The sequence below is a fragment of the Bombina bombina genome, chromosome 3 (genome assembly GCF_027579735.1).
Source record: "Bombina bombina isolate aBomBom1 chromosome 3, aBomBom1.pri, whole genome shotgun sequence".
NCBI lineage: Eukaryota > Metazoa > Chordata > Amphibia > Anura > Bombinatoridae > Bombina > Bombina bombina.
The window spans coordinates 791,085,365-791,099,824 of NC_069501.1; the positions used below are offsets into that span (position 1 = coordinate 791,085,365).

Consider the following 14,460-nt stretch of genomic DNA (forward strand, 5'->3'; position numbering starts at 1 on the left):
TAGATTCGTTAGAAATGAAGATTTTCCTGACAGATGTCAGAAAGTCAAAGCTTCTAAACGCTTGTCAAGTTCTTCACTCTGTTCCTCGACCTTCCATAGCTCAGTGCATGGAAGTAGTAGGATTGATGGTTGCAGCAATGGATATAGTTCCTTTTGCGCGAATTCATCTAAGACCATTACAACTGTGCATGCTCAAACAGTGGAATGGGGATTATACAGACTTGTCTCCAGTGATCCAAGTAGATCAGAAGACCAGAGACTCACTACGTTGGTGGCTAACCCAGGATCATCTGTCCCAGGGAATGAGCTTCCGCAGACCAGAGTGGGTCATCGTCACGACCGACGCCAGTCTAGTGGGCTGGGGCGCGGTCTGGGACTCCCTGAAGGCTCAGGGTCTATGGTCTCGGGAAGAATCTCTTCTCCCGATAAACATTCTGGAACTGAGAGCGATATTCAATACTCTCAAAGCTTGGCCTCAGCTAGCAAAGGCCAGATTCATAAGATTCCAATCAGACAACATGACGACAGTTGCTTACATCAACCATCAGGGGGGAACAAGGAGTTCCCTGGCGATGAGAGAAGTGACCAAGATCATAAAATGAGCGGAGGATCACTCCTGCCACCTATCTGCGATCCACATCCCAGGAGTGGAAAACTGGGAGGCGGATTATCTGAGTCGTCAAACATTCCATCCGGGGGAGTGGGAACTCCACCCGGAGATATTTGCCCAGTTGACACAATTATGGGGCATTCCAGACATGGATCTGATGGCGTCTCGTCAGAACTTCAAAGTTCCTTCCTACGGGTCCAGATCCAGGGATCCCAGGGCGACTCTAGTGGATGCATTAGTAGCGCCTTGGACCTTCAACCTAGCTTATGTTTTTCCACCGTTTCCTCTCATTCCCAGGCTGGTAGCCAGGATCAAACAGGAGAGGGCCTCGGTAATTTTGATAGCTCCTGCGTGGCCACGCAGGACTTGGTATGCAGATCTGGTGAATATGTCATCGGCTCCACCATGGAAGCTACCTTTGAGACAGGATCTTCTGGTACAGGGTCCATTCGAACATCCAAATCTAGTCTCTCTCCAGCTGACGGCTTGGAAATTGAACGCTTGATTTTATCTAAGCGTGGGTTTTCGGATTCTGTGATAGATACTCTGGTACAAGCCAGAAAACCTGTAACTAGAAAGATTTACCATAAAATATGGAAAAGATATATCTGTTGGTGTGAATCCAAGGGATTCTCATGGAGTAAGATTAAAATTCCTAGGATCCTTTCCTTCCTACAAGAGGGTTTGGATAAGGGATTATCAGCGAGTTCTCTAAAGGGACAGATTTCTGCTTTATCTGTCTTGTTACACAAACGTCTGGCAGCTGTGCCAGATGTTCAAGCCTTTGTTCAGGCTTTGGTCAGGATCAAGCCTGTTTACAGGCCGTTGACTCCTCCTTGGAGTTTAAATTTAGTTCTTTCAGTTCTCCAAGGGGTTCCGTTTGAACCTTTACATTCCATAGATATTAAGTTGTTATCTTGGAAAGTTTTGTTTTTAGTTGCTATTTCTTCTGCTAGAAGAGTTTCTGAGTTATCTGCTCTGCAGTGTACTCCGCCCTATCTGGTGTTCCATTCAGATAAGGTCGTTTTACGTACAAAACCTGGTTTTCTTCCAAAAGTTGTTTCCAACAAGAACATTAACCAGGAAATAGTTGTGCCTTCTTTGTGTCCGAATCCAGTTTCAAAGAAGGAACGTTTGTTACACAATTTAGATGTAGTCCGTGTTTTAAAGTTTTATCTAGAAGCAACAAAGGATTTCAGACAAACATCTTCTCTGTTTGTCGTTTATTCTGGTAAAAGGAGAGGTCAAAAAGCTACTGCTACCTCTCTTTCCTTTTGGCTGAAAAGCATCATCCGATTGGCTTATGAGACTGCCGGACGGCAGCCTCCTGAAAGAGTCACAGCTCACTCTACTAGGGCTGTGGCTTCCACATGGGCCTTCAAGAACGAGGCTTCTGTTGATCAGATATGTAAGGCAGCGACTTGGTCTTCCCTGCACACTTTTGCCAAATTCTACAAATTTGATACTTTTGCTTCTTCGGAGGCTATCTTTGGGAGAGAGGTTTTGAAGCCGTGGTGCCTTCCGTTTAGGTAACCTGATTGGCTCCCTCCCTTCATCCGTGTCCTAAAGCTTTGGTATTGGTTCCCACAAGTTATGGATGACGCCGTGGACCGGACACACCAATGTTGGAGAAAACAGAATTTATGCTTACCTGATAAATTACTTTCTCCAACGGTGTGTCCGGTCCACGGCCCGCCCTGGTTTTTTAATCAGGTTTGATAAATTTATTTCTTTAACTACAGTCACCACGGCACCCTATAGTTTCTCCTGTTTTTTCTCCTGTCCGTCGGTTGAATGACTGGGGTGGGCGGAGCCTAGGAGGGACTATATGGACAGCTTTTGCTGTACTCTTTGCCATTTCCTGTTGGGGAAGAGATATTCCCACAAGTTATGGATGACGCCGTGGACCGGACACACCGTTAGAGAAAGTAATTTATCAGGTAAGCATAAATTCTGTTTTTGTTCTTTTGGAATCCTTTGTTGAAGAGAATACAAAGGTAGGCTTAGGAGCAGCAATGCAGCACTGGAAGCTAGCTGCTGATTGGTGACTGCACATATATGCCTCTTGTCATTGGCTCCCACAATGTGTTCAGCTAGCTCACAATTTACTCCTCAACAAAAGATTCCAAGAGAACAAAACAAATTTGATAACAGAAGTGAATTGAACATTTGTTTAAAACTGCATGCTTTATCTAATTCATAAAAGTTTAATTTTTAGTTTACTATTCTTTTAATTTTTTTTTTATAAAACTCACTATAATTATTCTCAGCTTTTTACAGCGCATCCTCTGTCTCTTACATGGAGTGACTGGATCCGTCATAAGTTCACAAAATGTCGTATTCCTCAAGATGTAAGTCTGTGTACATTTAATAATGTTATCGGCACTTTAATGAGAACTTTTTTTAAGGCAATAGCATAGATGTTGTGTTGGGATAAAAAATGTAGTGTTTGAGGGAAATGCACCTGTTTCCTAAAGACGATGTTAAAGGACAGATTGGAACAATTGTGAGTACCAGCTACATACAATACCTAGCATGTCGCCTTTTTTGTTTCCTGGTGGTTAGAGCTGTGCGATCACGAAACATTAGAAAAAACACAATCCATTCTCAGTCTATTCTGTTCTAAACAAAAGAAAGGAGTCATTGCGAGCTACATAACATGCTAAATCTTTAAGATAAAATGCTCACTTTTATAAAAAAAAGTTTAGTTTTTTATGTAAACTTGTTCTTGAGCTCAATTGAATTTAAGTGCATCTGGTTAGCGCATCTTCAGAGCTCTGGTTAACTATTACGCTTGACTAAATAGTGGGGGGGAAAAACTTCAAAAATACTTTTAAAAGTACAGTTACAATCATAATAACATCATAATAACACTGATTTTTTTTTTTAAATCATAAAACAGTTGTAAGGGTTTAAATATATGAGGTCTCAGGTGTTAAAAAAAAGACTACATAGATACACATGTCTAAGTATGTATTTGTGTGTGTATATATATGTGTGTGTGTGTATGTGTATATATATGTACATAAGTATTTATATGTGTATATATGTATTTACAGACATAATTGCATTGAAGCCTTTTGCAGTCAAGTAACTAAAAACGTGAAAAAATCATTTTTCTGCAATATTTATATTTAATAAAGTGTTTAAATGGACACAAACCCCACATTTTTTTTCTTTCATGGTTCATATAGAGCATGCAATTTTAAGCAACTTTCTAATTTACTCCTATTATCAATTTTTCTTCATTCTCTTGGTATCTTTATTTGAAAAAGCAGGAATGTAAGCTTACAAGCTGGCCCATCTTTGGTGGCTGCATTTAACCACCAATCAGCAAGCGCTAACCAGGTTCTGAACCAAAGATGGGCCAGCTTGTAAGCTTACATTCCTGCCTTTTCAAATAAAGATACCAAGAGAACGAAGAAAAATTGATAATAGAAGGAAATTAGAAAGTTGCTTAAAATTGCATTCTCTATCTGAATCGTGAAAGAAACAATTTGGAATTTAACTGTGTATGTACTGTAAATATTCAGATTCCAATGTTCTTCACATCGGGGAATATGTTCTATGCATTTATAAAAAAAAAAATATATATATATATATATATAGTTGTGCTCATACGTTTACATACCCTGGTAGAATTTATGATTTCTTGGCCATTTTTCAGAGAATATGAATGATAACACAAAAACTTTTCTTTCACTCATGATTAGTGTTTGGCTGAAGCCATTTATTATCAATCAAATGTGTTTACTCTTTTTATATCATAATGACAACAGTAACTACCCAAATGACCCTGATCAAAAGTTTACATACCCTGGTGATTTTGGCCTGATAACAGGCACACAAGTTGACACAAAGGGGGTTGAATGGCTATTAAAGGTAACCATCTTCACCTGTGATCTGTTTGCTTGTAATTAGTGTGTGTGTATAAAAGGTCAATGAGTTTCTGGACTCCTGACAGACCCTTGCATCCTTCATCCAGTGCTGCACTGACGTTTCTGGATTCTGAGTCAAAAGAATTGTCAAAGGATCTGCGGGAAAAGGTAGTTGAACTGTATAAAACAGGAAAGGGATATAAAAAGATATCCAAGGAATTGAGAATGCAAATCAGCAGTGTTCAAACTCTAATCAAGAAGTGGAAAATGAGGGGTTCTGTTGAATCCAAACCACGGTCAGGTAGACCAACTAGAATTTCAGCCACAACTGCCAGGAAAATTGTTTGGGATGCAAAGAAAACCCCACAATTAACTTCAGGTGAAATACAGGACTCTCTGAAAACATGTGGTGTGGCTGTTTCAAGATGCACAATAAGGAGGCACTTGAAGAAAGATAGGCTGCACGGTCGAGTCGCCAGAAGAAAGCCATTACTACGCAAATGCCACGCCCATAAAGTATCCCGCTTACAATACGCCAAACAGCACAGAGATAAGCCTCAAACCTTCTGGCACAAAGTCATTTGGAGTGATGAGACCAAAATTGAGCTTTTTGGCCACAACCATAAACGCTACATTTGGAGAGGAGTCAACAAGGCCTATGATGAAAGGTACACCATTCCTACTGTGAAACACGGAGGTGGATCGCTGATGTTTTGGGGATGTGTGAGCTTCAAAGGCACAGGAAATTTGGTCAGAATTGATGGCAAGATGAATGCAGTATGTTATCAAAAAATACTATAGGAAAATTTGCATTCATCAACCCGGAAGCTGCGCATGGGACGTACTTGGACATTCCAACATGACAATGATCCTAAACGCAAGGCCAAGTCGACCTGTCATTGGCTACAGCAGAATAAAGTGAAGGTTCTGGAGTGGCCATCTCAGTCTCCTGACCTCAATATTATTGAGCCACTCTGGGGAGATCTCAAACATGCAGTTTATGCAAGACAGCCCAAGAATTTACAGGAACTGGAGGCTCTTTGCCAGGAAGAATGGGCAGCTTTACCATCTGAGAAGATAAAGAGCCTCACCCACAAATACCACAAAATAATTCAAGCTGTCATTAATGTTAAAGGGGGCAATACATGGTATTAAGAACTGAGGTATGTAAACTTTGATCAGGGTCATTTGGGTAGTTTCTCTTGTCATTATGATCTAAAAAGAGTAAACAGTTGATTGATGATAAATGGCTTCAGACAAACACCATGGGTGAAAGAAAAGGTTTTGTGATATCATTCATATTAAGAATTGAAAGGAAATGCACTCCAAACTTACAAATATAGTCAAATGCCCTGGGTGCAGAAAAAAAGCGCACTCCAAAGGAAACTTTGTAATATACTGTCAGTGAACGTTTTCGGACCTAAAGCAGTCCGTTCTCAGACCAATAAGTGTACAGTCAAGTAAACTTACCCTCTACCAAGCATATAACACCGTGCAAACGACCGAACTCCACGCTCTCCCGGGTAGACCCATCCTATAAACATGACGTCATCATCCCGGGCAGTGTGGGCCCAAAGCCGTACGTATTCTAAAATAAAATGTGATTAAAACATTGAAAAATGTCTGAAACACGAAAACATAAATAACAATGTATGAAAAACTTCAAAGATTGGTGTTAATATTCTGCAACACGCACAAGTTGTACGGAACACTCTCATGGTTACCATAGTAACCAAACAACAAAAGCCGTATGCGAAAACAAGCGATTGGCAAACAAACCACCAATCAATAGACCGTACAGCATGCGGGAGTGAAGAACATAAACACCACAACAGAAAAGCCAAATAGATGCGAGTAATCTAAACAGTAAATCTAGCAATTCAATATAATATACTGTTTCACATACATCTAAACTAGTATAATAATAGTACATTTTGCAAAAAAGACCGCAATCTAGGCATTGAAGTTTAAATGTAGAACTGTACTCGGAAGAATAGGCAGATATGAACAATTCTAAGTATATAAGCGGTCAAGGCACACACATATCTCAAAGTTGTCAAAGCAATTCTAAAATCATGAGAGGGGTGTACAGTAAATGAATAAAGATGGATACAGTACCCACTACTCACTAGTGCACGGAGAGGGCTGACCAAGCCCAAACAATTCAAGTAAAAGAAGGCAGCCTCCAGCAGTGAGCAAAGTGACTTTTTTATTTTTAAACACAGGTCAAATACAGCAACGTTTCGGGCTAACAATAAGCCCTTTCTCAAGCCTGACATAAATTGAACAAAACACCATTTAAATAGCCATATTGGCGCCAAACAATTGTGAAAAAATTGCACATATATCGCCCTCTAGTGGTGGACTTGAATATTGCATGTCAAAATACATTTCTTACAATTACAAAGATACAAATGTGTTACAAAATATTTTACATTGTATATATTGCACAAATTCAATAACCAACTTCATAAATAAAGTGCCAAGTGATCCTATAAAAAATGAAAAATAAAAAGTAAAAAATTAGAATAATAATATTTGTGACAACTACATTCAATGTGAATATATTAGTGAAAATAAATATATTAAATATTCGAATTTATTAGAATTTGAAATTTAAAATGAATCACAATACTCATATCAAAATTTCTTAATTACCATATATGTATATATAGGAACACAATCAATCGAATGGACTATATATAAATTAAAAAAATTGATATATATGGGAATCCTTCAACAAAGTATACCCATATTACAATAAGTCAGAGATTTAAAAACTAATGGGTACTCAGTGAAAATATAGGTAATGCCAAATGTCTATATCCAATAATGTCACTCAAATGACCCTTTTTGACTACTAGTTAAGGCATAATCCACTATAATGCTAAATTTAAATATATAGCAAATGTAAATGCAAACCCGCTTAAAGAAGTAACCTATTTTTCTTCCTCAATATTGAATTACACTTTTTAGATTTTAAATGTTGTCCAGTTACACTCCCTATTGAGGCCTTTAGGCCATAAGGTGTTGAGCTCATTGATCCAAAATGCTTCCCTTTTATTCAATAAGGCCTCTCTATCACCACCTCTCCTAGGCATGTGTATATGTTCCAAAATTTGGAAGCGTAATTGGCTGATACTATGTCCTGCTTGTAGAAAACGCGCAGACACTGGAGCATCCTTGCCACATCTGATGTTTGACTTGTGCTCAGATATCCTCTCACGTGCCTCTCTTGTCGATTGTCCAATGTATACCAATGAACATGGACACTTAATGGCATATATGATAAACTCTGTCCTACAAGTCAAATATTCTTTAATCCGGTATTTTCTACCTGTATAGGGATGAAAAAATTCTCCTCCCTTGATCATAGAATTACAATTTATGCAAGAGAGGCAAGGATAGCAACCTGTGCGCCGCTTACCAGTGATAGTTTTCTGTTGATATTTGTGACTACCAACATCTGCTCTAACTAGTTGGTCTTTAATATTTGGACTCCTTTTGTAAGCTGGCATTGGTGGTTCATGGAATGCATTAATGTCAGGATGGCATTTCTGTAAAATGTGCCAATACTTTCGTATAATTTTGTTCACCTGACTACTCCTAGTGCTATATTGTGTGACAAACAATAGCCTATTGATCTTGTCTTTATTCCTATTCCTCTTGTTTCCAATGGGTTCAGACTTTCCCATTCTTGAAATGATATTTTGCTTTTCTCTATTCACAAGTTCAAACGGGTAACCTCTTTGTAAAAATTTGTTTGACATCTGTTCCAGTCTTTTCGTTTTTAATTCAGTATCAGACACAATACGATCCACTCTTAATAATTGACTTTTTGGTATTGCTTTAAAGGTGGAAGGTGGATGAAAGCTGCCATACAGCAAAGTGTTGTTTTTGTCTGTGGGCTTTGAATAAATATCCGCTCTCAATCCATGTTCCACTTTGTAAATGCATGTGTCTAAGAATTGAATAGACTGCTCATTCCATGTCAAACAAAATTTAATGCCATTAACAGACTTATTGAGATCATCAATAAATAGGAGTAGGGATCCAATGTCGCCATACCATATGCCAAACACATCGTCAATGAACCTCCACCATGTGGCACCAAATTTCTTAAATAATGTATTTTCATAGACAAAAATCTCTTCAAAATTTTTCATAAAAATGTTGGCATATGTTGGGGCAACATTGGATCCCATAGCAGTACCCTTCTTTTGAAAGAAAAATTCATTCTTAAAAAGAAAATAATTCATATAGAGGATAACCTCTAATAATTCTAAAAAGAATTGTATCTGAGATAAACTGAATCTATTATCATTTTTCAAAACCTTGGCAACTGATTCTATCCCACTTGTATGTTTAATCGATGTAGTTTGAAGTGCTTGAAACAGAGAAAGGAATTGGCTATTAAGGCAGCTGACAAGGGTGGTGCCCTAGTAGTGATGAGCCAGGTGGCATATATATCTGAAATTGAGCAACAACTTAGTGATACCGCTGTATACGTCAGGATTGGTTATGACCCCACGCATAAGATTCAAAAAGAGATTACCAATATTCTAGGTAAAGCTAAAAACAATGGATTGATCTCTAAAGATTTGTATGATTTTTTACATGTTAAACATCCAGTGAGACCTGTCATCTATTGTCTGCCAAAGATCCATAAGAATGAGTTAGAACCACCTGGCAGACCAATAGTGGCAGGATCTGGATCTATTTTTACTAATATTTCTATCTTCTTGGACAAGATTTTACAACCGTATGTGATTAAATCTACATCTTATATCCAAGATACATATGATTTTTTAAAAAAAATTGAACAACTAGATTTGGAAAATACTAAGGTAATTCTGTTTACACTTGACGTGTCTAGCTTATACACATCGATTAAACATACAAGTGGGATAGAATCAGTTGCCAAGGTTTTGAAAAATGATAATAGATTCAGTTTATCTCAGATACAATTCTTTTTAGAATTATTAGAGGTTATCCTCTATATGAATTATTTTCTTTTTAAGGATGAATTTTTCTTTCAAAAGAAGGGTACTGCTATGGGATCCAATGTCGCCCCAACATATGCCAACATTTTTATGAACAATTTTGAAGAGATTTTTGTCTATGAACATACATTATTTAAGAAATTTGGTGCCACATGGTGGAGGTTCATTGACGATGTGTTTGGCATATGGTATGGCGACATTGGATCCCTACTCCTATTTATTGATGATCTCAATAAGTCTGTTAATGGCATTAAATTTTGTTTGACATGGAATGAGCAGTCTATTCAATTCTTAGACACATGCATTTACAAAGTGGAACATGGATTGAGAGCGGATATTTATTCAAAGCCCACAGACAAAAACAACACTTTGCTGTATGGCAGCTTTCATCCACCTTCCACCTTTAAAGCAATACCAAAAAGTCAATTATTAAGAGTGGATCGTATTGTGTCTGATACTGAATTAAAAACGAAAAGACTGGAACAGATGTCAAACAAATTTTTACAAAGAGGTTACCCGTTTGAACTTGTGAATAGAGAAAAGCAAAATATCATTTCAAGAATGGGAAAGTCTGAACCCATTGGAAACAAGAGGAATAGGAATAAAGACAAGATCAATAGGCTATTGTTTGTCACACAATATAGCACTAGGAGTAGTCAGGTGAACAAAATTATACGAAAGTATTGGCACATTTTACAGAAATGCCATCCTGACATTAATGCATTCCATGAACCACCAATGCCAGCTTACAAAAGGAGTCCAAATATTAAAGACCAACTAGTTAGAGCAGATGTTGGTAGTCACAAATATCAACAGAAAACTATCACTGGTAAGCGGCGCACAGGTTGCTATCCTTGCCTCTCTTGCATAAATTGTAATTCTATGATCAAGGGAGGAGAATTTTTTCATCCCTATACAGGTAGAAAATACCGGATTAAAGAATATTTGACTTGTAGGACAGAGTTTATCATATATGCCATTAAGTGTCCATGTTCATTGGTATACATTGGACAATCGACAAGAGAGGCACGTGAGAGGATATCTGAGCACAAGTCAAACATCAGATGTGGCAAGGATGCTCCAGTGTCTGCGCATTTTCTACAAGCAGGACATAGTATCAGCCAATTACGCTTCCAAATTTTGGAACATATACACATGCCTAGGAGAGGTGGTGATAGAGAGGCCTTATTGAATAAAAGGGAAGCCTTTTGGATCAATGAGCTCAACACCTTATGGCCTAAAGGCCTCAATAGGGAGTGTAACTGGACAACATTTAAAATCTAAAAAGTGTAATTCAATATTGAGGAAGAAAAATAGGTTACTTCTTTAAGCGTAGGGGTTTGCATTTACCTTTGCTATATATTTAGGGGTGTACAGTAGGCAGCAGCACATAATAAAAAATATATAGCAGCGTATGAGAAAATATATACAAACGAAAGAAATACAGTTCTGTAAGTGGGCGTGCCAGACTAAACAGACCTCACGGTTGCCATAGCAATCCCAAGCCTAAAACATAGGGAGAATTGTTTCGTTCGGCCACGTCCTCAACAGAAAAAATATATATACAATTGAAACCAGAATTTACCATTTAGGTGAAATACCATTATTGTTAAATAAATATTAAATATTAAAAAGACAGCAATAGGCAAGGGCAGCAAGAGAACCAAACATAGAAGCATCATTGTAAACAAGCTATAAAGATATTAAAGAGAATGGTTCAGGACTCTCAGGAATGGATCGGGACACTCAAGGAAACGTTTTAAAGAAAAGCTTGCCAATCCAGGTGGGTGTTAAGCCCTTTAGGGATTAAAGTTTCCAGATGGTATGTCCACCTCGCCTCTCTTTGTAATAAGTGTCTATTGCGGTCGCCCCCTCTCGGCATAGGTGGAATGTGGTTGATGATTGTATACTTCAGGTCAGTAACCTTATGCTGCAATTGTTGAAAATGTCGTGCCACTGGTTGTTCTGAATCTCCCTTCTTAATCGCCATCCTAATGGCCGAGCGGTGATTGGCCATACGTGTGCGGAGATCATCCACAGTCTTTCCGACATAAAAAAGTTCCTGAAACACAGAAAAAAGAGAGGCGCTCTTCGTGTAGTATATCCTAAAACGGTGTCACCAGATATAATAAGCAAAGGAAATATACTCACAAGCGACGATGCACCCACAGTGCAATAACGAGCAGGCCGAAGCTTCAGAGCCGTTCGGCTGACTCACTAGGGCAATAGGCGCTTGGGACCAGAACGAGGCTCACCACACTGACCACTTCCGTTGACGTGCTGGACCCAGGATACCAAACTGCTGGCAGATGTAAGTGTTACCCTTGGTATGGGAGCTCCAACCAGGCGGAGATCCCAATCGTGAGAGGGTAAAATAAAGATCCAATGTCCAGAGCAAGGATAAAACAGTAATTATTTTATTTAAAAACAATTAAAAATTGTTGCTTAGCAACGCGTTTCTCGGCTGAGTGCCATTTCCTCTAGCTTAGCCTTTGTATGGACTTTTGTTAATCATATATTCTATCTGGACTTTATTTTATCCACCTATTGTTAAAATTGTTTGTTGTATTTGGCGCACCTCTCTTTTTTTGACACTCATTCCCAGCAGGGTAAGGTGTTAGTCTGTTTTGTATTTCCGACATAAAAGAGGCCACACGTGCAATTAAGTAAATATACAATGTATGTTGTGGTACATGTGAGTTGGTATTTGTGTTTATAGACCTTTCTTCTATAGGGATGCGTAAAGGAAGATCCAGCGATCAGACCTCCGCAAGTGGTGCAGCCAAGGCAACGATATACGCCAGGTTTGGTGGTATCCAACCACGTAGTTTTCTTATAATATTTTTGTGGATCAGTCTGAACCAAAAAATCTCTCAAAGACCTTGCCCTCCTATACCCAATTTGTGGCGCAGGCATATTAAAGAGGGGTAGTGTACGATCACTGTTGATAATCTCCCAGTGTTTATTAATTGCAGATGCTATCCCATTTTATCCCCTGTATAGGTTGTAACAAAGGTCATTCTGTTTTAATCAGACTTTCTAGTTGTGTTAGGGGTTTACAATAATTGTTGGCATTGGTCACGTAAGAGTTTAACAGGATATTTTCGTTCTTGAAACCGAACCTGCATCTCCGATAGTTGGACCATCTTATTTCTTTCATCTGACTTCATGTTTATGGGCGGGTCTACCCAGGAGAGCGTGGAGTCCGGTCGTTTGCACGGTGTTATATGCTTGGTGGAGGGTAAGTTTACTTGATTGTACACTTATTGGTCTGAGGACATACTGCTTTAGGTCCGAAAACGTTCACTGATTAAAAGTGACAGTATATTACAAAGTTTCCTTTGGAGTGCGCTTTTTTTCTACTTTTATTTATATATATATATATATATATAATTACTGGGGAAGGGGGCACTCAGATAATATTTATTAAATGTTATGTCCGTGCAAACAGTCCTAAATTAATATATATCACTTAAGAGGATAGAGTCCTATATTCAGTAATATGGACCAAAGAGGGACAAGGCTGCACAGGAAAACATTTTTAAACCAAACGTTTATTATATAGGTGGTGAAAGAAACCGGGTCGGCCTTCATAAATTAACAATTTATTATATACCAGATAGAAGGTGAATCAGATGATGGTATGTCACAATTTTGCTCAGAAATAAACAAAATGTCAGTTGCTGTAGTTAGAATAAAAAGTCTCTTTATTAGAAATAATTAAAACATAGAGGGTACATACCCAATTGGAAGGAAAAAATAGACTAACATGTTTCGGCTTGCGCCGTACTCATAGTCCTAAAACACCATACAAACACTCTGATTTAAAACCCCCCTCTGGGATTTGATTGGTGGAAATCCTAAACATCAATTCGGGTATTTAAAGGTACAGTACATGATATGCTTTTTGACAATGTAATTGATTGTATATGTTGATTATCACAATATATAATATGCTCATTAACAATATCATAGATCCTGTATGTTCAATGTCCCCTGTTATCCCTTTATTATATTACTAACCTCATAGGCTTAATCGTTTGTTTATAATATGTATACATTCAAAGCCTAGTCTTAATTGATTTAGGTTTAACGACATACTATTCAAAGAGTATTATTGAAAAATATATATAAATATGTGAATTAGAGATGGCATGTACTAATAGGCAAATGGTTATAAGAGAAATATTTCCAATATCACAGAACTTCCCTCATACTATTGCTGAGATACTTTATTCCATTCATGTTGTATTTACACTGAGTAGACAATATGTGTACCATATACTGCCTTGGATCCTTGGTTTTATAAGGGTATATTTGATACAGGGACATTTTATGTACAGCACTAGGACCCTATAATCAAGAAAAAAAAATATTTTTGAGATAATTGAAAACAAATGAACAAGGAGTATAGAATATATTTCAGTATATTATAACTGAATATAGTGTTTTGTTATGAAATATAGGTAAGAAGACTTGCTAAACCTATGCACTTGTGTGCATTCAAGCGACTGCTTACAACCAATCCATTGAATATATGTATATGCAATGGGTTAATAAGGGATGAAGATACAGACGTGGTAGTTGTTCGCTTATGTTTTTGTTTTTGGGCATATAGTAATACATATCTTTGAAAGACCCAGAGAATAGGGAGGGGACAAGATTAATTCCAGTGATTGATAAAATCATATTCAGAGTTCAGACCAAAGGGTACCTTGGTCTGAAGTCTGAAAATCCAGTACATCTCCTGTCTAGATAATATCTGGAACTTGTCCCCTCCTCTCCCCTGGGCCTGAACTTTCTCAATTATCATCCATCTGAGGGTTGCACAATTTTTGTTATGTGTGTTAACAAAGTGATTGACAATGGGGGTACTACTTTTACCCACTCTAATGGTTGATAGATGCTCACGTATTCGTGAGCGTACCTCCCTTGTTGTTAATCCTATGTATTGGAGATTACAAGCTGT

The 14,460-nt window shown here is 37.9% G+C and overlaps 1 protein-coding gene across 3 annotated transcripts in view; it reads left to right on the forward strand.

The window, feature by feature from the left end:
- Nucleotides 1-14,460, forward strand: part of MRPL30 (mitochondrial ribosomal protein L30) — a 119,931-nt gene that overhangs the window by 19,997 nt on the left and 85,474 nt on the right. For all 3 annotated transcript variants that reach the window (XM_053707692.1, XM_053707694.1, XM_053707693.1), the window contains one exon: nt 2,881-2,961. In XM_053707692.1, the coding sequence (XP_053563667.1) occupies nt 2,881-2,961 (81 nt within the window). The remainder of the gene's footprint in view (nt 1-2,880; nt 2,962-14,460) is intronic.